Below are 24,933 nucleotides of genomic sequence, written 5' to 3' on the forward strand. Positions count from 1 at the left end.
TGATTTGAAATTTTGTGGATTTGTCAGTCTTTACGGAGCTTATTTTATGTTATTTATTATTTATTCTACTACTGATAGTTGTATAAAGGTAGTAAATCTAGATGGAAATTGTGGCAGAACTTAAATTAACAGTGACACTATCGCGATTTATCGAAAAAAGACTCTAAAATAGTTGGTTGTGTAGCGTGCGGTAGATCTCGGCAAAAATTGAGTGAAATAATGGAACAACTTTTCGCTAGTAAGTGATTATATAATATACATACGTGTAGTAAACCGATCATTTATGAAATTCACTTAAATTAACTAAATTATATATTTTTCTTGCATTTTAGCTTTTATTTATTACTTGTCAAAGATTAGATGTCAAAGAATTTAGATACGTTAATTTGACTTACCTGCTTCAGTAGCGTATCGGATGTTTGTGTTAATAAATACTTATTATAACTTATCTATTTTTATTAGAATTATATATTTTTATAACAATTTTAATAACTACCAACATTTATTCACAACGTAAAATAAAACAACAAATTATTGAGTCTACCCCACGTCTACCCTACATCATAGTTTTACATTTTTTAAATAAAATTAGAACGACACTGATAAACCGGAATTTAAGTCGGCCATATTTGAGGCCCATCGCGGTGTACCTAAGATTTTTGATATGCTCCTTCCTTAGTCTTCTTAGAGGTAAGGAGAAACAACTCCGTGCATTAGAAAATGGTCAAAAAAAGGGAAGAATTAGGATGGCGCTGCTGTAGCAAAAACCTAAAATTTAAGACATGCGCCGAACATTTTTAGAACAGCTGAATCCTTCTGAATCAGATGATTCACAAAAAGACATAAATATTTGACCTGAATCATATACGTGAAGCCGCGGGTTTCAAAAAAATACAAATTTATTTTCATGTCACATGAAATAAATTACAGATTTTTATTCAGCAGCAATAGACTAGGCCCTTTTTTTATTGTTTCTCAAAGTTATTTCGCAAATGTCATTCAGGACGACGAAAAAATATTCTGATCGTTTTAGCTTAAAATTAATGTTAGTTATAATTAAGAAAAATTTTATTTAAAGTAATAATTGGTGATGGGTTTAAAATAAATATAATGCAGCTTTAAAATAACTACCTACATTTATTTAGTATAAAAGTAAGTCAATATGTGGTATTATTATTGATTATTCAGAAGCAATAGACTGAGCCTCTTTTTTATTGTTTCTCATAAGTTATTTCGTAAATCTCATTCAAGATGAAAAAGCTTTAGTTTAAAATTAATGTTAATTATAATTAGGAAAATTTTATTTAAAGTTTAATTAATGATATGGGATTTAAATAAATATAATGCAGGTCAAAAATAACGTAACACATTTTATTTAGTATAAGAATTAAGCCAATATAATGTAATTTTATACTATACAAGTATTTATTTACGTTTTGCCAACGTAATTGCCATTCATTCAGAATAGTGAATTTTAAATGTTTGATAGTCGGATGGCTTAACTACCTTAATATCAACTACTTCTAGACAAGAATTGTGTGCAGTATTATCTTCTTTTTCACTCCCAGCTATTCCAACATGGCTTGGGGCGTGAAATAATAATATAATTTTATAGCCCTTCCAGATGCTCATGTCTTCCTTGTAGTTCACCCAATAGAACCTTTCTCTTAGCTTCCTCTCAAGTTGGTAGTTGCCATTCATTAAGAATAGTGGATTTTAAACATGTTTCGTACTCGGATGGTTTAACTACTGTAACATCATAAATAAATTGTATAGCAACACATAATGGCCAAACTTCAACAGACTTTAATATTCATAAACCTCATCAGAAGAAAATATTTTTTGATCCAAAGTTTTTTTTTTCGTTATTAGAATAAATTACCTGCAATTTGTTAATTCATTACAACATTGAATAAAAGATGCAAAGTGTTTATACATACTATAATAGATAAATCTTCATTTAAAATTATGTGATAGCTCTGCATGCTTGTAGGATCTAGACTCATAAATTCAATTTCTTTTATTGATATAACCAATAAAGTGGTAATGCTGAAATTTTGTTTTTGATTTGAGCAATAGGGTCCATTATTTCCATTATTTGATGCTGTTATTGCTCTACAAAATGTTGATCTTTATCAAGGGATGTTTATGTGTATAATATTACTATTTATGTGTATAATAATACTGTATGATCGAAAAAACACGGCGTCCAGATGGCTTGGAAATGAACATCTCGATGACATTCTCCATATCATTTTACATATAAAATGATAGCAATTTTCATTTCATAGGCATCGCTGACGCCGTTTTTTTTTCGATCATGCGGTATTGTACTTACGTATATAATATTCATTTAATGGTTCCTGTTTTAGTTGCTGGTGTTCATATTTTGGTTTTTTATTCTGTTGTTGCTCTACAAAATGTTAATATTTATGTGTATAACATTACTCTTTCTGTGTATAATAATACTTATGTGTATAATATTCATTTAATGGTGCCCTTCTTGCTTGTTGCTGTTGTTGCAACTCAGAATTTAAATTAACCTGAGGCAGTAGGTAGAGCCTCATCCTCCAATATTTTCCTATGTAAATACTGCAAGTGGACAGTGGACAATTTTATCATAAACTTTAACATCTTGTTCTTTAAAATGAAACTGCCATACCTTATCTGTAGATTTCAAAGCAATATCTAAATGCTTTTGACCATCGCTGTAATCTAATTCTTGTCTGAAAATCAATACCTAATATTATCCTGATGATTTTGATTTTTGATAGATTATTAAAATACAGCACTTACAGTTAACTATATTTCTTGAAAGTACCTACAATTTTATTTATTTCCTACTTTTACTTCTTTAAAAAAATGCCAACAATTTGTGCATGTCTGTCAAACTTTAAAATCATTAAAAATAAATTTTATTCATTAACTTTAAAAAAAAAGGGATTGTAAAAATATACTTTGTCACATGTATGTCAATAATCTTACGAAAAATGTTTACTACACTTTTGATTGACTCTAATTTTTACATATAATACAAATAATACAATACCGAATTATATTATGTATTTTAGTGGTATTTTACATACCGTAGGCTTCGCCTTTGCTCTTTATTTTTCCATAAGCTATTCAATCAACTTCGCACCACACACACTTTAACCATTGTTAAATAATAAATAAAGCACAAAATATTGATAAACAATAATTATTTTATATTCTAAAAAATAAAAATAAAACTTTTTTTGGGTAATGTTTGGTTATATTTATTTTTATTCTCTTATCTATGGTTACTTTTCATTTTTTAGATTTATGCGTTTTTAGCGCCACTGTGGTCATTTGGTTAAGGGCACTCTTAGTTTTAATTGCCTTAAAAATAATAAGTATAATAATAATTTAAATCTCCCGCTCTTTCATAGTTCGTACCTGTAGCCAAGTAGAGGGCGCTAAAAGCGCAATCTCCCAACATTTTACCACGCGATTCACCACTCTCTAAACTATTAACTTTCTCTATGGGTACTACTGTAAATCTGTGACTGTAAATAGTTATCTCTTGTGGTTATCTCATTGTAAATAAAACCTTATATTCTATAAAAAAAAAGTCCTTTCCTTCGGTATAATTTATAAAACAAGAATAAAAGTATTTATCCACTCTGAGAAAGGTTTTCACTAGAATTTCTTCACATTGATTTGTATTCAATATTTATATTTATACTGCAAGTAGTGCAAGTTATGTTTTCAGCTAAACAATAGGACCTTCTAAACGGACCTGTAAGTCTGTAAGTTAACCCTTAAGGAGAAAACCGATCCCTTCTGCTTCTGATCAAATTTAATAACAATTCTGTCAGTTTGGTAACTTGTTTCTATAATGGTTAATGATGTAAAATTAAGAAAGAAACCCCAAAAATCTGAAAATGATCATAGCAATAAGTCTACACAGGATAAAGATGAAATTAAGCCGTAAATATCTTTCATCATTTAATCGATTTTCTTACATATATACTTTGTAATCTTTGTATTACAGAAAATATGGGCCTATGCCTAGAAATACAACTTTTAGAGTATTAAGTAGAGGCGTTATGATTATTGGAGTAATGGTATATGTTTGGTATTATTCAAATGGCAAAAGGGAGTCTTCTTTAGGTATTTGAGCAACAAGGAGTATTCAAATATATAGGTAGCTATGTTTTACAGCAAAACAAAATACCATATATCAAACTAGAGGTCAGCATGTAGACTGCCATCCAGATTTCATTAATGAAATTAAAGGATTTCCTGGCTGTGTACCTAAGAAATGTGGACGTTTTGTCAGTGACCGAATAGTCACAGAATATGAAGCCGATATTTTGCTTTGGTTTGCTAAGAGAGGTATACAATTAATTAAATTAATACAACCCTACAAATTAAAGGATGTAATACTATAGGAATGGCTTTAACCAATGTTAGTGGTGGAGCAGCAATTATAGACTTACATTCTGGAACCATGTCATATCAGGATAAATTTATGAACTTTTATCGAGCCAATTTATCTTATTTTATAACTCCTACTGATCTTCATACATACAAAGGAGTGAGGTAGGTATAGTAAACAATTAACAAAAAAATATAGTTATAATTCTCATTATGCAGAGAAAAAATTCAGTCAGCTGTGGCAGATTTTTTTGGAATTAATGTTGATAGCTTGTATTTAACGCATCCGACGTTTTTTTCAAGACTATCAAATAAAGAAGCTGTAACTTTGAATGACCAGTATTGGCATATTCATGTTGATAAAGTAAGTTTAGGCATATTTCTATATGCACTGAAGTATATGCACTTACTGTTTATATTGATACAAAACTTATTATTTTATCTTAATATCAATAGCAAACATTTTTTTTTAATAGCAATAATTATAATTTTTTAATGATTATTTTAAGTAATCGTTATTTTTAGTACATTATTATTTGTAGACCTAACACAACCAGTTATTGATTTGGCAATGTTTTTTGACATTTCCGTCAAATTTATTTATCTGAAGCTTTGAATAAGAAGACTAAGGAAGGAGCATAATGCTAATAATGTATTCATGCATGGTGGGCGGAAAAGGCACCATAAAAGCTCTCTAGGGTGGGGTTCATTTGACACATTTGAATTTGATTTGAAATTTTGTGGATTTGTCAGTCTGTATGGAGCTTATTTTATGTTATTTATTATTTATTCTACTACTGATAGTTGTATAAAGGTAGTAAATCTAGATGGAAATTGTGGCAGAACTTAAATTAACAGTGACACTATCGCGATTTATCGAAAAAGACTCTAAAATAGTTGGTTGTGTAGCGTGCGGTAGATCTCGGCAAAAATTGAGTGAAATAATGGAACAACTTTTCTCTAGTAAGTGACTATATAATATACATACGTGTAGTAAACCGATCATTTATGAAATTCACTTAAATTAACTAAATTATATTTTTCTTGCATTTTAGCTTTTATTTATTACTTGTCAAAGATTAGATGTCAAAGAATTTAGATACGTTAATTTGACTTACCTGCTTCAGTAGCGTATCGGATGTTTGTGTTAATAAATACTTATTATAACTTATCTATTTTTATTAGAATTATATATTTTTATAACAATTTTAATAACTACCAACATTTATTCACAACATAAAATAAAACAACAAATTATTGAGTCTACCCCACGTCTACCCTACATCATAGTTTTACATTTTTTAAATAAAATTAGAACGACACTGATAAACCGGAATTTAAGTCGGCCATATTTGAGGCCCATCGCGGTGTACCTAAGATTTTTGATATGCTCCTTCCTTAGTCTTCTTATTCAAAGATCTGAAGCAAAATGTAAACAAATTCATCTGGGTATAGTTCTATATTGGTTCCATAGATAAATGAAACAAGTTTAGATTGGAAAGTGCCCATAAGGACAATGTAAACACTATTTGGCGCTATTCTTGCAATGGTCGCGACCCAAAACTTTTGAAAATTTCTGAGCGGTTCGGCTTTTTCCGGAATTATATCGCCAAATATTGTTTATTCAAATTTATTATTATTTTGGTTTAATTTTATAAATAAAATACAGTGCGTTGCATACAAGAAACTTTATTTTATATAAGGACGCATGTATGAAATACCTATGAAACATTGGAAACCGATGTTATGCCACGATCCACGATGGTTTTTGCAGTTCACAGTTCACAGCACAGCTTTTTAAGTTTTTAATGCCACTTTTTCACAATTATCACCGGTTCGAGTAAATAAAACTTGAATTAAACTCACAAGATAGCAATAATCACTTTGAAAATAGATGCTATAAACACTTTTCGGAATTTCTTTAATGAGAGCGGTTTAGATTTTGAAAGATTATTATGATTTTTGAAGATTCTGACTTTGACAAGAGAAAATTATTTCTGTTTTTGTTTGCCGTTCTTAGCGACCTAAAGTCCCTAGATATATAAAGTACCGCAATTACCGCCATTTTGGCGCCAAAACTAGCGGCAAATTTAAAAAGGAGGCCAACATTTCGCTGTTTCGGCTTTTTAAGCAGCTGGTCGGTCCGGCGCCAATATGGCCGACCAACATTGACAGGCAAGCCGTAAAATAAAATATTTATTAATTGTAATAGAATTACGTTTATTATCTACAGTTTACCTTCATTTTAACGTAATATCAGGTGGTATATTAATATTCAATTTCATAAATTTAATTTTTTAGGCCTATATATGTTAAGAGGTTATAAACGAATGGTTTCCGTACAAGTGTTTTTCATTTGTATTAGCATTTATTTTATGTTACCTTTTAGCGCAAAGTACGCCAACAGAAGTAAGTTAATAGGTAAGAAGAAATAAAGTTGGAATAACATTTAGAATTTTAGTACTTAATTCAGTCGAAACAATTGGAAAAACTTTGTTTGTTGATGAGAACGGGATACCTATACCATAAGTAAACTTTCCCTATTATACCAGTTATGCTGTAGTTAGTTTTGACAAATAAGCATGATTTAACGAAAGTCTTTGGAACTATGAATAAGCTACAAACTTAAATTTGAAGGCCGGCTTTTATACGAGAAAATTTTGAACCATGGTTGAAACAAATAAATGTAATAATTAAATTGATATGATACATACCTGCTATTTTTGAAATATATTAATATATTGATAGAAAGATTGTTTCAGTTAGTATGACTTCAGGTAGTTTCAGCATTTTAGGTATGTAATTGTGCACTTATTTTATAAATAACTTAGAAAGAAGCTTGAAACACATAGGGGCTCTTTATGTGTGCTGTATAATTAAGGTTTGTATGTTATGGAGTCATGTTTATACAACAAATTTATTATTAGTTGAATAAAAGCAAGTTAATACCACATAATTCAATTAAAATATATTTTGCTCTGCAATTTAATGTTATATTTTTAAAACAACAAGTGTCATAGTCATAATGTTTAAGTATCATTATTATAAAAAAGTTATACTGCTATAAATTTAACATTGAAATAACTGTAATTATTGTTATACATAAATTAAGTAGGCATAATTTTACCTCGACAATATGTAAAACTTCAAACGAATCTTAACAATTTTATGCCATGTATAAAAATCAAATTTAAATCACACACTTTTATTTATAACTGACAGTATAAGACCAAATTTTTAAATATAACTTTACATGCTTACATTATATTCTTTACTTTTTATTAGAATTACAATATGAACCAAAAAATATTAATTACTATCAATAAATACATAAAAACTAATCTATTTAAGTCCATGAAAATAACTATATAGTTAGCATATGCATAAACAACATTCTTGTTATTAGGATCAAATTTATTTGAGCTTTTTTTCATTGTTTTGGTTAATATCCCTGTTAGTCCTGACTGGTAAAACCACCTGAAGCGATGTCATACAAATCTGTATATGTATCATAACATAACTTATTCTATTAAGTAATTATCCTGCCTTTGGTCTGATGATAATATATTGTAGATTTATCTAAACTTCTTACTGCAAAATGTTGAAAACTAAACTACACTAAACATTTTAGGGAATGATTACGTAAAGATTTCACTTACACTACACTTAGCATCCTTTTTAAAAGATATGTATGGTAGTTTGCAAGTAAGGTCTTTGTCTTGTTCTATATTAGATTTCTAGAGGTGGATCTGGGCCTGACCCACTGCGACCTTCCCAGATCTATTGTGATCTTGTCTTGTTCTACAATGAAGTTTTATGTACCAATAGGTTATACTACAAATAAGATTGTTAAAAATATTCACTGGAGCATAAATAAATTCAATCCACTACCTAACCTGTATTGAATATCGACGATGTTAGAAAACACATCAAATGGCGGCCTTTTCTTGTAATACATATTTCTTCACTAAAGATATCGACGCCTATACATTATTAACTAATAAATTTGTAGCATTTTAGTGGTTTTATAATTATTTTAAAATATGTGGATAAATATTTTTATTCTGAAATTGACAGCTTCTCAACATTTGACATGACAAATTCAGACAAATGTGACATTTAAACAGTCCTACCACTACAGTTTTCCCAGAAATACCCCAAAAATCCGCCATTTTGGCGCCAATAACATTGAACAAACCAATTGCGGTACTTTATATATCTAGGGACTTTATAGCGACCGCTATAGCAGCGCCAGATCGCGTATAACGGTCGCGATCCAAAATTTTTACGGGCTTTCCAATCTAAACTTGTTGTATTTATCTATGATTGATTCTATACACATTTTTTTTGTTTACAATAAAATATATATACAGGTGACACATTTTTGAAAAAGGTCAATAAAGTTATGCATATCTTTGACACAATATGACAACAATGTCAGCGCACATTTTGATTTTTTTGTTACTATACAGGGTGAGTTAAACTTATTTCCAAACTAAAGAGTAGTTTAAAAGTGGAAATCCATTTTTTCGCTCTGCATTTAGCTTCAAATTTTCTGTCCGAAAATACCACAATAATGTAATAATATATACTAAATAGACTTCAAAATCTTACCGTTCTAGTATACACGGTGTCCCATATAAAAAAAATTTGACAGCATAGTACAGCCTCGCCCCAAAAAGTTTTATTTTTACTCCTAATAAAACGATATACTATTTCTTAAAATCACACAATAAATTTGACATCACACACTAATACGTTTTTAAAAATATCACATTTTTGATATTGCTGTATATACATCATGTATCTATTGATATTTGAATTGTTAATTTTTCAGCACACTTACGAGTCATTTCACTATACAACCTTACTATACCTGAACGATTATGAAACCGATTTTAAAGGGGGTAGATTTATGTTTGTAAATGATTTCAATAAACCCACTAAAAATATCACAGTGGAACCTAGAAAAGGCAGAGTGTCTATGTTTACGTCGGGCGCAGAAAATCCACATTTTGTTGAAAAAGTATGAGAATTAAATTGTTTTTCTAGGATAAGTATATTTTAATTATATATTTTTAGGTTTCTGAAGGTCAGAGATATGCCATAACAATATCATTTACTTGTAACGAAAAGAAGAAAATCAACGATCCAACGATGAAAACATCACATTAAGGTTGTAAATAAAGTAATAGTAAAATTTCAGTTTATTAGTTTTATTCCTAAATCTCACTTTCCTATTGGCTTGGTGCATTTTCCGCCAGTGCTGCCACCATCCGAGAAAGTCGTAAACAACCGACATATCTATACCACAGATTAGGTATCCTGTAAGTATACAGATAAAAATCTTGTCCCTAATTCGTGGTGCGAAAATTGTTTTTTATGACGATGCATGAGCAAACGAGTAAATTTTCTTGTGCGCAAAAATAAACTCCCGTTTAAACAGCGTAATAACTGGGCCGGTCAGGCGCTGTGCACAATTTTAGAGACCATAAGTGGGCGTGCTTGTGCGCAAACTAGTAACCTAACTAGTGCGCGACTCCGAAAATTGGAACCACGAAAAACAATGCTTTTGACGATAAGTTTATAATCTGTATAAGCTGTGCCTATACCATATATAAATACAATACAGTAGCGAAAAATGTATTATAAAATTATTCTAAAATTGTTAGGAATCATAATTTGTTAAAATTCTAAAAATAAAAATAAATATTTTGTTATGTTCAGAAGGTCTAACCTGTATTATAATTTATTATTCAAGCTCATAAAACGTTTTAAATGAGTTTAACTACGGTAGCTAGCATAGTTTTACTCATCGATTTTGCTAGCGGAGACATAACTGGGGCTATTTCGGTTATAACGATTTTTTTAAAGGTACATAATTATATTTTTAGAAGTTCTTCATAAAAAAATTAAGCGCTAGTTGATTAAAACAAGTATACCATTAATATTGCAAATTATAATTATTTCTTCTCTCATAGTATATGCCTATTTAATTTTTTGATTATGTAATGGACACTTTGTTTACTCACTTGTTTCTAGTGTTGCACAAGACGAGAATTCTTCAATTTCTTATTTTATCTTGAAATTCAAGACAAGAAATTTTCAGTCTTGTCTTGCAGATTTCTTGAATGGCAAAGTCTTGTCTTGTTTTGCAAGACTCTTGAAATTTCTAGTCTTGAAAAATTTTACATTCTAACGAAAAGGTAATATTATTTCTATATTTTATTTCATAGGAAGCGTCGTTTATCGTCGTAAATTATGTTCTATTTTACTTATTTTTGATTACCTGTTTGTTACTTTTATTTTTTATGGTATTTATTTTATCTTTTTATTATGGAAAATTGGTTGGCGCTATTTGATACTACTTTTTGTTCGCGGAGCAATTTCGAGCATGAAAAGTAGTACCAAAGAGCGTGCTCCACGAACCCACCATTAGTTTCAACTACCGTTAGTTTTTTTTTATAATACCATTATACCAATATAATTTTGTGTATAATACCAATCAATACCAATTACCAATATACGGTTTGTTGCCTCGACTTTATTTTATTTCATTCTCAACTCTAAAACACTGGCTATGATAGAAAAAAAAACTTGGCGCCGAGAGGCACGTATAGCCGCCCATACTAAAATATGTTAATATCTCGAAAACTGCGACTTTGACTGATTTTGATGTTATTACAAATTTTGTTGCAAATATTATTCCTAATCTTAATTTGAAAACCGCGTTTCGCTAGCTATTGTAATTTTGGAATTATGTTTTTTTTAACTTTTTAACCCCCTCCCATATTCCCTTACCAACCCCCCACCCCCACCAAAAACTAATGGCCAGATTCTAGGGTGCCACAGTATTTTTGTGCCAAATTTGGTTAAAATCGGTTCAGCGGTTTTTGAGTTATCGTGTTATAGACGGACAGACGGACAGACTGACAGACAGACACCACGAAAATATTTTGTATTTAGGTCATTTATGACCCAAATAACTCATTTTGAGTGAAATAAAAAAACTTTTTTTTGTCGATCCTAATAGCCTACCATACCTATTGGTATGGTCGGCTAATAAAAATGAACACTGGTCAATATTAATGCCGGGTTTATACAACATTTGCATAAGTCGTAATCATATTCATAGTTTTAATAATCGTCATAATCACAACGCAATTTTAGTGTACGTTTATAGAACATTTTCATAATCATATTTTTTATCAGTGAAGTTGGGTAACATAATTAAAGGCTTAGTTCATGGTAGATGTCAACAGGTTTATAAGAAGTGGATAGTTTAACTTTAATGATTATATAACTATGATTGTGATTACGACTATGTAAATGTTGTATAAACCCGGCATAACTTGCGCAAAGACCTAATTATCACTTAAAAAATGTGTCATTTCTAACTTTCAAGAAATCTTGAAATCAAGAAATCTTGCAAGACTCTTGAAATTTCTTGCATATTAAAGTCTTGTCTTGAAATTCAAGACAAGAAATTTTGAAAGTCTTGTCTTGAATTTCTTGCAAGTCTTGGTCTTGCAAGACTTTTTCACTCTTGTGCAACACTACTTGTTTCGTCGAGCTGCTTTAATCCATTTTTGGTTTTGATCAAACGGCTGTAAAGTGGCTGTGAAGCTATAAAATATTTCGGGAGACTTGAATGTCCGGGAAAGTTGAGTTACTGAATGTTATTGCACCCAACAACCACATAATTATACGCCCTCCTTTACGTGTTAACATTTTTTCGACAATTTTATCAACTAATTTCTAGTGTTGTCGATCCAAAATAATTTATACTGTGTTTTTTTAATTGACATATAACATTATACGTATAATGAAAATGACAAAGAAAGTCGAGAAAAAAAAATTAAATTGTCCTGAAGCTACAAATAAATTTTGCGAAACGTAGACTATAATTTAAAACAAAGGACTTCTATTGAGTTTTTTTTCAGTCGTAAACCAATTAAAAAAAACTATAAATTTTATTAACATTTGAAGTTGTCACAACATAAAATGACGCCCAGTTCGGATTCTTTTTTACTTAATTTTTACTACCCGAAACAGCGTTACATCACGCAAACCTCGTACCCGAGTACTTTATAGTTTCAGTAACTGCACTATTAAAAACTAAAATACTTAATAATATATTATTACAAAGTCACGATTTTAATATTACTTCAATGCGATCAACATCGAAGCTGCGTGCAATACAGAACCGAAAATTTCTGATTTCTGCCGTATCGAGTGCTGAGGACGGAATTTTTAAAATCAACCAGGGGCGGATACAAAAATTTATTTTAGGGGGCCCAAATTAAAAGTAATATATTCTTTTTAAGGCGCCATTTTTAACCCAAAAATAAGCGTAATATAGACCCAGTTTATAGACTTTAGGGGGGGACCCATGGCGCCCCCCAGCATCTGTATCTGCCACTGAAATTAACTGAAATGCACCAATAAGCCTATACAATCGGCACGTTTGGGGCACGTTCAGGTATGGTCAGCCGCTGAGTAGCTGTGAATGCGACTTCCCCGAACGGTCCTTTCTGACACACAGCAACACTCAGCCATTGTGCAAAATTCTCAGCGATAAATATTTAAGCTAACAACGCTTCCAGATGGAGCGGACCGTCCGCGACGTAGCGTCCGCGCCTTCGAGCAAGTACCATGAGTTTATATGAACAATTTCACATGGTCGCGTATGCTCCGTCCGACAGCTATCTTGAAAAGACACGACGGACGGTCCGTCGCGGATGCTCCGCTCCATCTGAAAGCACTGTAACAGCTCTTTCAGATAGAGCGGAGCGTCCACGCGGACCGTTCGCGAGTTCCATGAGTTTAACAGCGCTTTCAGATGGAGCGGACCGTACGCGCGAATGTTTTTTCAATATAGCGCGACCCATGTGAAATTGTTCATATAAACTCATGGTACATGACGGACGGTCCGCGCGGACGCTCCGCTCCATCTGAAAGCGCTGTAAATGAACAATTTCACATGGGTCGCGTATGCTCCGTCCGGATGATTTCGTTTGACGGTTATCTTGAAAAAGCAAGCAGCACATAAACAGCGCGGACGCTCCGCTCCATCTGAAAGCGCTGTAAGCAAACTCCAGCGGTGTTTATATTCACTTTTCTCTTTATATCATTATCGTTAGTCAACTGTGTGTAGAATAATTTATCATTTTTCATTAAACATATAATCAGGCATTGTAGGTAATATATTTTTAAATAGTATTTAACACAGTGCCGCGTTATCCATTAGGCAAGATAAGCAGCTGCCTAGGGCGGCAGGCTGATAGCGAGCGGCATTTTTATAAATAACAAATTTTATTTGAATTTTTATCAGTTGAAGGGGGCGGCAAAATTTAACACCTGTGAAAGTTGCTGTTTCTTTTTGCCGTTTATGCCGAGTCCAGACCAAGCAGACAAAACAAGACAAGACAGAAACATTCACGTTTTACGACAAAATTGCGACAAATCCAATATATTTCTGCGACATTTTTGTTTCATTTTTTTTGTTTCAAAATTCGGAGACCTTTCAGTGTCCCGTCTCGAGTCGGTAGAGATTACCCAAGTAGCATTTTCACGACTTGCGACCACATGTTTACTAAACACAACGTTGGATTAGTTACAAAAAATAGTTAGCTCTGTACCTTGGGTATTAAAAAAACGTTGTTGTAACGTTGTGCCGACGTTGAACTAGTACTACAACAAAGTAAAAGCTTCTGCGATGTCGAATAAACGTTGTCTTGCAACCTATTTTGCTTAAGTGATATTTAGGTGATTCGGACAACGTAGGTACAATGTTGGACAATAAAGAGTTTTCCGACATCACTTTCAGGACCTATTCCAACGTTATGCAAACGTCGTCTGTTTTACTAATTCCAACGTTATCCAATTTCCTTATTATTATTAGTATTGAACCATAACCTTAAATCTTAAATTTTCACATCATTGTTGTTCAATCCATTTCAATTAGGTGGATTCAATTTTAACATAAAAACTGATACGATGGGACGTAAGAAGAACGCATATAAATAGATTGGAAATATACCGTCGGTATGCAATTCGCTGCCACTCCCTCGTTTATTTAGATATAGAGGGCGGCACAAACTACACTCTAGGACATTCCAAATTAGGCAATCTTTACGACTTAACCCCCTCCCATATTCCCTTACCAACCCCCCACCCCCACCAAAAACTAATGGCCAGATTCTAGGGTGCCACAGTATTTTTGTGCCAAATTTGGTTAAAATCGGTTCAGCGGTTTTTGAGTTATCGTGTTACAGATGGACAGACGGACGGACAGACAGACAGACACCATGAAAATATTTTGTATTTAGGTCATTTATGACCCAAATAACTCATTTTGAGTGAAATTAAAAAAACTTTTTTTTTGCCGATCCTAATAGCCTACCATACCTATTGGTATGGTCGGCTAATAAAAATGAACACTGGTCAATATTAATGCCGGGTTTATACAACATTTGCATAAGTCGTAATCATATTCATAGTTTTAATAATCGTCATAATCACAACGCAATTTTAGTGTACGTTTATAGAACATTTTCATAATCATATTTTTTATCAGTGAAGTTGGGTAACATAATTAAAGGCTTAGTTCATGGTAGATGTCAACAGGTTTATAAGAAGTGGATAGTTTAACTTTAATGATTATATAACTATGATTGTGATTACGACTATGTAAATGTTGTATAAACCCGGCATAACTTGCGCAAAGACCTAATTATCACTTAAAAAAATGTGTCATTTCTAACTTTCAAGAAATCTTGAAATCAAGAAATCTTGCAAGACTCTTGAAATTTCTTGCATATTAAAGTCTTGTCTTGAAATTCAAGACAAGAAATTTTGAAAGTCTTGTCTTGAATTTCTTGCAAGTCTTGGTCTTGCAAGACTTTTTCACTCTTGTGCAACACTACTTGTTTCGTCGAGCTGCTTTAATCCATTTTTGGTTTTGATCAAATCGCTGTAAAGTGGCTGTGAAGCTATAAAATATTTCGGGAGACTTGAATGTCCGGGAAAATTGAGTTATTGAATGTTATTGCACCCAACAACCACACAATTATACGCCCTCCTTTACGTGTTAACATTTTTTCGACAATTTTATCAACTAATTTCTAGTGTTGTCGATCCAAAATAATTTATACTGTGTTTTTTTAATTGACATATTATAACATTATACGTATAATGAAAATGACAAAGAAAGTCGAGAAAAAAAAATTAAATTGTCCTGAAGCTACAAATAAATTTTGCGAAACGTAGACTATAATTTAAAACAAAGGACTTCTGTTTAGTTTTTTTTTCAGTTCTAAACCAATTAAAAAAACTATAAATTTTATTAACTTTTGAAGTTGTCACAACATAAAACGACGCCCAATTCGGATTCTTTTTTACTTAATTTTTACTACCCGAAACATCGTTACATCACACAAACCTCGTACCCGAGTGCTTTATAGTTTCAGTAACTGCACTATTGAAACTAAAATACTTAATAATATATTATGACAAAGTCACGATTTTAATATTACTTCAATGCGATCAACATCGAAGCTGCGTGAAATACAGAGTCGAAAATTTCTGATTTCTGCCGTATCGAGCGCTGCGGTCGATATTTTTAAAATCAACTGAAATGCACCAAGCCTATACAATATGGGTACGTTCAGGGTATAGGTACAGGGTACAGGTACGTTCAGGGATGGTCAGTGGTTGAGTAGCTGAGAATGCGATTTCCCCGAACGGTCTTTTCTGACACACAGCAACGCTCAGCTACTGTGCAAAATTCTTAGCGATAAATATTTATGCTAAGCAAACTCCGGTGTTTATATCCACTTTTCTGTTTATATATCATTCGTTGTCAACTGTGTGTAGAATAATTTATCATTTTTTATTAAAAATATATAGTCAGGCATTGTAGGTAGACCTGTTCGGTGTTGAGATTTGAACATCGGTGTTGGGTGTAGTGATGTTGGTAGCGAATATTTCCATTCGAATTTTGCAGGAAATTTCAGAAATATTCGGCCCCAAAATCGCGAATATTCGCAAAAATCCGAATTTTGCAAGAAATTTCTTTTCAAAATTCAAGACATTGAGCAAAAATTTAACGAAAGTGTATCAAATATGCCGATTCTTAAGTCAGAAGAAAAAGAATGCTTCTCCGCCTTACAAAATAAAAAACCTATGGCTCTTAAACCAATGCATTTTTCCGCGAATCTCTTGGATCCCTGTTTCCTGGGAGAGCACCTTAACAATGAAAAACACATAGCCGCTATGGAATTTATCAACAATATCACCAACAATCATCCTCAGTTTGTCAATAATAAGCCATTTTTACAGATGTAACAAATTATTGCGCCAAATCGAGTTTATGGGCTCTCGCCTACGTTTGGATGTCAGTTAAAAATGTAGACTGTCTAAGTTGGTGGCAAGCAATGTGTAAAAATACTCAGTTGAAATATTTAGCTGTTGCTCTGCTGTCTTTACCAACGTCATCTGCAGCCGCAGAGAGAAGTTTCAGTACTCACAGTTTTATCCATACTAAAAAAAGGAATCGCTTAACTGCCCAAAGAGCCAGTAAAATAATGTTCGTAGCTCATAACAATAAATTATTACTACAAAAACAAAAAGTGGATATGGAGCATGATATTCAACAACAGGAAATTCCTCCAGAACCACTAGAACTCGTGGAGGTAGAGGTCCATCCTGCAGAATCAGAACCAGATGATACATCAAATATATCTGATTTGGAAATAGAAACTGACGAAGACAGTACTACTACTACTATAATACCCTATGAAGATGGGACCAGGTCGGCGCCTGATATTCCGGAATAGAATAATTCAGTTATTTGTGTTTTACGTTTTTTAAATTTATATTTCGTGCTTTTTTGTTTTTTTTTTAATTCATAGTCATAGTTCGTGGTTTATGCACAAAATACAAATGTTACGAAATTATTTTTGTTATGGGTTATGTTTATGACTTTTATGGGTTATGTATTGTTTATTAAAAATATAACAACTAATATTATGTTTATTGTTTTTTTCCACTTACATGTTGGTATCAAATGTCTATCTAATTTATTCCTTTATTGTACGACAAAAATATGTAAAATTGTAAAATTTCCTAATATTTCATAAATTTCTGAAAGTTTCAGAAATTTCCTGCAACAATCAAAAATTTCTGAAATATTAACATCATTTGTTAGGTGTTGATGACCTACACCGGTGTTTCAGTCGGTGTACCGGTGTCAACACCGACACCGACTGTTTATCTCAACACCGGTGTTCATTATCAACACCAGTCTTTATCTTGACACCGGTGTTTATCTTAACACCGGTGTTTACCTCGACACCGGTGTTTATCTCAACACCGGTATCGCGATGAACACCGGTGTCGAGATCAACACCGGTGTCGGTGTCGATCGTCGATGTCAATGGTGCCGTTTGTTTGTTTTTTTAGTTTTTTAATGTAATATTTTTTATTTTATTTTACAGCTACGAATTTTTGTTTATGTTTTGTTTTGTTTTCTATTTGTTTTTGATTAAACAATTTTTTATTTTATAGTTGTTTATCTGACGCTTCTACTTTATTTTAGTGATTAGTCTGACAGAAAAATTATATTTAAATTTGAAAGCTTTAAGTTAAAGTCGGTGCGCTTTAATAAATTATAAAAATAAGCATCGATACGACATTATTATTATCAGGTTTATTTGGAACTTATTAATTATCATTATTTCTTCTTTAACCCGTCTACAAAACACCGGTGTCAATATCCAAACCGGTGTCGTAGTCAAAACCGGTATCGAGATGAACACTGGTGTTGTAGATGAACACCGGTATCGAAATGAACAACGGTGTCGGTATCAACACCGGTGTCGGTTACAACACCGGTGTTGGCACCAACACCGTCGGTGTCGACACCGGAACACCGGATAGTCTATATTTGGCCACCGGTGTCAGCCCAACACCGGGGTTAAAACGGTGTTCCGGTGTTTGGAACAAGTCTAATTGTAGGTATAATGTTTTTAAATAGTATTTACCATCTGTGAAAGTTGCTGTTTCTTTTTGCCGTTCAGACCAAGCAGACAAAACAAGACAAGACAGAAACATTCACGTTTTACGACAAAATTGCGACAAATCCAATACATTTCTGCGACATTTTTGTCTCATTTTTGTTTTGTTTCAAAATTCGGAGACCTTTCAATGTCTCGTCTCGAGTTGGTAAAGATTAAAGTGTCTATGTTATGTTCGTATATTTTACAAGTTGTCGGCGCAGTGTGGATGTGGATGGCGTGTGCTGCCAACAGTAGACCAGTGAAATCACATGGTTAATAAAACTCATTCGCAACAAATAAACTTTTGACCTTCTTGTACTTTTGTTCTTACAGTGTGGACAATTTGTCTCAAGTTTGTCTTTTCAGAATTCCCCAATTTTTGTCGCAAGTTCGTCTTGTTTTTGTCTCAAAATCGTGTTTACTTTTGTCGCCTTGGTCTCTGGACCCGGCATTAGGGAATAACCGCGGAATGGCGTCAAGCAAAGTCAGCGAAAATATTCGCTGGAAGTTAACTGCTGTGTTCCCTGAACGCGCCCAATGTAACCAACTGTATTAATATGTTCTCAGGTACCTATTTTAATTAAAAGATTTTTTATTGTTTTTTTTATTTATTTATTGATTTTAAGATATACATATTTTTCGATATCCAATAAGTTTGTACATTTCTAGTTAACATTAAAATGTCGCTGAATAAAGCAACATATCTAGCGACATTTCCTTTCGCTCTAATACTCAGTTAGCATTAAAATAAAGAAAAGCTAAGCAACAAACTCTTCGTTATTATTAAACTAACCAAAAACGTCGCAATAATATAGTAACAAAAATAAAATTTTACAATATGTAATTATGTATAACAAATGTCTTTTTTTAAAGTCCTAATAAGGACCATGTGAAAAGTGTTACCGTCTAAGCGTATATATTCATATCACGAAAACAACATTTTTACTATAATAATGTCATCTTTGCTCGTTACCTTTGATTCCTACACGACACTGATTTATACTCAGCTATATTATGTTCGTTAATATAAAAATAAATTAGACTATTTTACTTATACCTAATTTTTTTCGCTACCCTACTATTTACAAACAAAATTAACAAATATATATTTTTTTAACTGGAATGTGAAATGTTTCTTTTTACTTAGAAGAAATGCAAGTGTGTGCTAAAAATTTGTTCTACTTAGGAAATAAATGAAGAAATTATAAATTCCTTCCGTTTAGAGTCGGTTATTTTTACGATGTGGCAACATTTTGATTCAAAATGTTTGAGATATTTTCTACGGTGCCTTTCGTGAGTATGCTTCGATGGTCGCCGTTCAACGTTTGAATTGTGGGCTTGCTTGTACATACCTATAAATAAAAAATTAATTTTAGATATATGATTATGTGTAAATTAATTATTACACTACACAGACAAATAATAAAAATATACAAATTTTACTGTGCTAAATGAAGGTACCTAAGATATACAAACCAGATGTTATAATAATAATTAAATAAATTATAATAATAGATAATAATAGTTAATAAATAATAATAGTTAAATAATGTTATAAATAATCAGTACTTCGCAAATATCTGCCAGAATATGCAATTTACAAATTTTTTCTTGGAATGGTTCTTATCGTTTTTATGTAGAATTAGTAGTTTTCAAGAATTCTGCCTCGAAGATCCCTGAATTTTCTCTATAAATTCTTAACGGCTCCGGAGATAGATTTCATAAGCCTATCCTTATTGATTGATAGGACATTTTTTTTTTGTTCAATAACTCAGCTAAAATTCAAAATTTTTTGATGATTCAAAGTTCATTTAAAAGAAAGGATCAACAGCTATCGCATTTTGGAATTTGTTTGAATTTTTTCATATTTTATCATAGTAAAAAAAACCGGGCCAACATTCCTTAGCCCAAACATTTTCAGATTTTTACAAACTTATTCTGATGGCCCTGTATTTACTTATGACCACCAGTCAAGGTAAAAGATAATTGTCAAATGAAGTTGTCATTTCAGAAATTTATCTATTTAGTGCTTTATTATTATTATTAAAAACTCATACCTACATCGAAAATATTAGCCATGAATTACACTACCGAAGAAAAAGTATTGATGATTAAATGGTATTATCAAGGAAATAGTTATCAAAAGGTGTCGGACATGTTTGCTGATCTATATCCGAATAGACCTGGAAAATCTACAATCGCAAGGAATATCCAGAGATTTGAGACCAAAGGTACCCTAATAAATAACTGCAGATGTGAACCAAGGCAGGAATAAAGAGAAGATGCAAGAAATGATACCGGCTTGGAAGTTTTATTGCGCGTGGAAGAGAACGATGGAAAGATCAGCACAAGGAAACTTGAGGATGAAATAGGAATAGATCACACTACAGCGTTTCGAATTTTGAAACGACATAAATACTATTCCTTCAAATATGAAAAGCACCAAGAGCTACGAGATGGGGACGAAATACGGCGGCAGGCGTTTTGTTTTGATATGATGGAAAGAGCAAACACGGATAGGGAATTTTTAAAAAACATATGTTTCACTGACGAATGCACGTTTACATAATGAACCCAATGTTCAAAATTATCGATATTGGAACAAAGAAAACCAACACAGGTTTGTCGAAACAAGGACGCAATATCCACAGAAAGAAATTGTTTGGGCAGGGATATTCGGACACAATATTATCGGGCCATTGTTTCTTACGCAAAATTTAAATGCAGAATATTATTTCGAACTACTCGAAAATCATATTTTACCTGCTTTACATGATGCCGCTAGGGAAAATCAGGAAGTTTGGTACCAAATGGATGGCTGCCCGGCACATAGTACCCTGGCTGTTCGGGAATATTTCGACAATAGTTTTAACGGAAACGTTATTGGCCTAAATCATACAGTAAATTGGCCAGCAAGGTCAACTGATATTTCGCCAAATGATTTGTTTCTCTGGGGCCATTTAAAAAATAGGATATACAAGGATAAAAAAATACCCAAATCTAGACGAGTTAAAAAATGCTATTTCTGCCGAATGCAATAGAATTTCAGTTTGCCAGCTAGCGAATGTAAGAAGAGAATTTTATGATCGCCTGGGTTATTGTCTAGCAGTCGATGGAGGAATATTTGAACATCTTAATTCCTAACGTTCTAACAATTTAATAGTACCTAAATTAATAAGTTATTGAATATTGTAATAATACTATAATTAACCTTGTAATTGACTACTTTATTTTACTTTAATTCATATTAATTTGTATTTATAAATACATCTTTAAGATTTCCGATGCAGGAATGAGTTTTCAATAATAATAAAGCACTAAATAGGTAAATTTCTGAAATGACAACTTCATTTGACAGTTATCTTTTACCTTGACTGGTGCTCATAAGTAAATACAGGGCCATAAGAAAGGAGAAATATTTAAAAAGAAATCGGCGATAACTCGTAAACGAGCTAATCAAAAATATCTAAAGTTATTCTTTTGAATGTGTGTTTTAGTGCTCTTCAATAAACCTAAATAGAATTATTCTCTAAAATAATTAGGGAAGCCAATAATTGACCCCATTAAAATTTATATGGGATTTCCTATGTCCCGTCCGACGATGCAACACCCGGTATATTGGCAGAGATAATATTGGTTTGTTTGTATATCTTTTATACATATCTATGTTAAATTATCTTATAATCCATACTATTTAACATTAGATTTGTTCTTTACTGAAAAAGTTTCTGCACGAATCATAGCACAAAATTTGCAGGTGCCCTCCTTTATAAGGGGTCATCTAGAAATTACGTGAGTGAGGCGTTTTTGAGTATTTTTGACCCCTCATAAACACCCCCCCCCCTTAATTCTCCCACGCAATTAATGGACAAATCTCCCACACCCTAATGGACAATAGCTATCTGCAGATATCGTGCTCTGTGCTTTATTTTTTACAAATTTCTTACCTTAGAAAGACCGTAGTCCTCATCCCCTTGGACAAAGTTGTCCTTGGCCTTTACTAACGTCACGGGGCCTCGGAATTTGTCTAAAGGTTTGTACTCGTCGCCGGCCTTTACTTTCAGGAAGAAACTAAGAGCCGCTGCGTGTAAGTCTTCGGGAGAGAATGGCACGGATTTGCCCAAAATTTCAACGGTTTTTGCCACCCTTTCGTTGAGCGATTTCAGTTTGACCAGTTCTTGGATAACCTGGAAAAAAAAGAATTTAATTTAATGATTTTTTGGTATTTAAAGCGTTTCTAAATTTTTAGTCAGTTTGACTGATATTCGGTAATGATCTACAGGGTTGTTCGAACTGTATTCCAGAAACTTCGGCAGCATATTCTACAGATAAAAATTAGTAAAAAAGTTCGTATAAATGTGGGTCTTAAAAAGCTTAGTTTCGGAGATACAGGCTGTAGAAATTTAATTTTAATTCCGATTTTTTTCCAAATAATTTCTGAAGTAACGTCAATATTTGGATGAAAATTGGTGTCTGGGAGTTTTTTGACATTAGAAATCTGATTCTGATGTCAATATGACTCCTACTTGTAGAGGGCGCCACCTACATATTTTCTAACTGGTTTGAAGAATAATAACTTTTCGTCCGTACCTGTATAAAACTACTGAGTGAAAAAATATACATCTCTGTGACTTTTTACGTAAAAAATATCTCTTTGTAAAAATCGCTACGAGCAACCGTTCTCAAGATATTTAGAATGGAAATAGTCAATACATGTCATTATTGACGAAAAATAAACACGTTGAGTAGATAGTTATTTCACTGAAATAATAAATTTGAAAATTTTTATTTTTTTTAATTAATCATAAATTTTTCTGCAAAAAACGATGATAAAACAGTTTCTGTTGAACTTTTGGCACAAAAATATTTCAAATTTATTATTTCAGTTTAATAACTATTTAGTCAACATGTTTAATTAATGTCAATGATGACAGGTATTAATAATTTCGATTCCAAATATCTCGAAAACCATTACTCGTAGCGATTTTTACCAAGAGACCTTTTTTACGTAAAAAACGTCGTAAATGTATATTTTTTTACTCAGTAGTTTTATACAGGTACGGACGAAAAGTTATTACTCTTCAAACTAGTTAAAACACATGTAGGTGGCGCCTCCTACAATTAGGAATCATATTGACATCAAAATCAAATTTCTCATGTCAAAAAATTTGATAAAAAAGACACCAAATATTGACGTTACTCCAGCAATTATTTGAAAAAAATCGAAATAAAAATGAAACTTCTACACCCTGTATTTCCGAAAGTAAGCATTTTAGGACCAACATTTATAGGAACTTTTACTTATATTTATCTGCAAAATATGCTGCCGACGTTTCCGGAATACAGTTCGGACCGCCCTGTATATTAAAATAATTTTGAACACTGTATATTTCTTTCTTTTCCTTTTAGATGCAGAATTCAAAATTTGAACTTTTTCTGTATTTAACTTTATACTTGATTATAAGGACCCACGAAGTCATTGAGATATAGCAAGGTTTCGACACAAGCTAAGAAACGCACCTTTTGTTGGTCTTCTTCCTTAAATTGTGTAATGAAGAAGAAGAGAGCCTCACTTTCTTCTGCTGCCCTACTCTGTGTGATCTTCGACCTGGCTTTGCCAGTGTGAATTGCCACGAAGCTAGGTGACCCGTCAATAAGGAGCAATTTGACTTTTTCTCCTTGTTTTTCCAAGATAACTCCAATTTCGAATGCTACAGCTGCTCCAAATGAATATCCGACCTGAAAACAAAATTCAAACGTTAATTTTACATCCCTTCGTGTTCTTAAGAGTCCATTTCACTAGTCCGAAAAAGTAGCAAAATAAGGCATTTAACGTTTTATGAAAAACTAGCTAGGTATTTTTACACAAATGATGAAGGAAATTAAGCATAAAGGATTATACTATATGCAGTATTGCAGCATTGCAGCAGATTTTTAGACAACTTCATTATTTTTAAGATTTTGATGGTCAAACATCAACAAAATATGCCTTATGTTTGGACTAAATTTTCTCGAAAATGAAGACATAATTTAAAATTCCGTTACAATACCGAAATAGATTGAAGTTTTGTGATTACAGTGATATATAATTTATATGGTTTTGTAACAATCTGCTCGCTATTTTATGGCAAATGCTGAAGCTCTGCAAACCTTAATCAAACCTTCATCAAAGCACGTGTGTTTGGAATTTTAGGTGCCGGTTAACATGACAGGATCGGGCTAAACCTTAAAGCGACCCGAACAGTACAGCCTAATAGACTCTAAACGTTCTATAATTTGTGATTTGCCGTAACTTAAACCAATCCAAACTCAAATACAGCGTATTTGATAACCAGCTTGATAACTATTTATATTTTCCAGAGACTGCGCATCACTCCTGCGCATATACTCGTTTTATTATTAGTGCATCGCTGTCTATATGAATTACTTAGAAAAAAGTTTATCTGTAGATGAAAGTGAGTACACTTTC

General features: G+C 32.3%; 2 protein-coding genes and 2 long non-coding RNA genes across 7 annotated transcripts in view; 2 read left to right on the forward strand and 2 right to left on the reverse strand.

Moving 5' to 3' along the window:
- Positions 1–1,376: 1,376 nt before the first annotated feature.
- On the reverse strand, positions 1,377–3,255 carry LOC115883163. 4 transcript variants are annotated; one of them, XR_004050342.1, is made up of 5 exons: positions 3,087–3,255; positions 2,663–2,726; positions 2,339–2,592; positions 1,941–2,115; positions 1,377–1,882 (listed from the first exon to the last, which is right to left on the reverse strand). It is a non-coding gene; the product is annotated as an uncharacterized LOC115883163 (long non-coding RNA). The 4 variants fall into 4 exon arrangements; XR_004050343.1 differs by lacking the exon at positions 3,087–3,255 and adding an exon at positions 2,797–2,833; XR_004050344.1 differs by lacking the exon at positions 3,087–3,255 and having other exon boundaries at positions 2,339–2,413; positions 2,470–2,592; positions 2,663–2,819.
- A 250-nt stretch (positions 3,256–3,505) lies between these two features.
- LOC115883149 (2-oxoglutarate and iron-dependent oxygenase domain-containing protein 3-like) lies at positions 3,506–9,609 on the forward strand. Its single transcript, XM_030901464.1, has 8 exons — positions 3,506–3,686; positions 3,737–3,954; positions 4,019–4,137; positions 4,189–4,362; positions 4,419–4,569; positions 4,624–4,768; positions 9,242–9,430; positions 9,487–9,609. Exons 2-8 carry the CDS (start codon positions 3,863–3,865, stop codon positions 9,577–9,579), a joined length of 963 nt encoding a protein of 320 aa, XP_030757324.1. The 5' UTR covers positions 3,506–3,686; positions 3,737–3,862; the 3' UTR covers positions 9,580–9,609.
- LOC115883150 lies at positions 6,414–7,254 on the forward strand. Its single transcript, XR_004050334.1, has 3 exons — positions 6,414–6,654; positions 6,706–6,813; positions 6,866–7,254. It is a non-coding gene; the product is annotated as an uncharacterized LOC115883150 (long non-coding RNA).
- A 9,679-nt stretch (positions 9,610–19,288) lies between the features above and the next one.
- The window catches only part of LOC115883152 (fatty acid synthase), a 32,652-nt gene continuing 27,007 nt past the window's right edge, over positions 19,289–24,933 (reverse strand). Inside the window, exons 12-14 of the mRNA XM_030901466.1 lie at positions 23,985–24,203; positions 22,412–22,651; positions 19,289–19,816 (exon numbers count right to left, since the gene is read on the reverse strand). Of these exons, the coding sequence (XP_030757326.1) occupies positions 19,700–19,816; positions 22,412–22,651; positions 23,985–24,203 (576 nt within the window). The 3' untranslated portion in view covers positions 19,289–19,699. The remainder of the gene's footprint in view (positions 19,817–22,411; positions 22,652–23,984; positions 24,204–24,933) is intronic.

This window comes from Sitophilus oryzae, unplaced genomic scaffold, assembly GCF_002938485.1.
Source record: "Sitophilus oryzae breed Bouriz unplaced genomic scaffold, Soryzae_2.0 scaffold_1818_pilon_pilon, whole genome shotgun sequence".
Taxonomy (NCBI): domain Eukaryota; kingdom Metazoa; phylum Arthropoda; class Insecta; order Coleoptera; family Curculionidae; genus Sitophilus; species Sitophilus oryzae.

Bases quoted from the DNA above. Each gene is read 5' to 3' on its own strand.
- LOC115883149 (XM_030901464.1), top strand. From the start codon at position 3,863: ATGGTTAATGATGTAAAATTAAGAAAGAAACCCCAAAAATCTGAAAAT. The intron at 4,363-4,418 runs GTATACAATTAA...GTAATACTATAG, and splicing joins GCTTTGGTTTGCTAAGAGAG to GAATGGCTTTAACCAATGTT. The intron at 9,431-9,486 runs GTATGAGAATTA...ATATATTTTTAG, and splicing joins ATCCACATTTTGTTGAAAAA to GTTTCTGAAGGTCAGAGATA.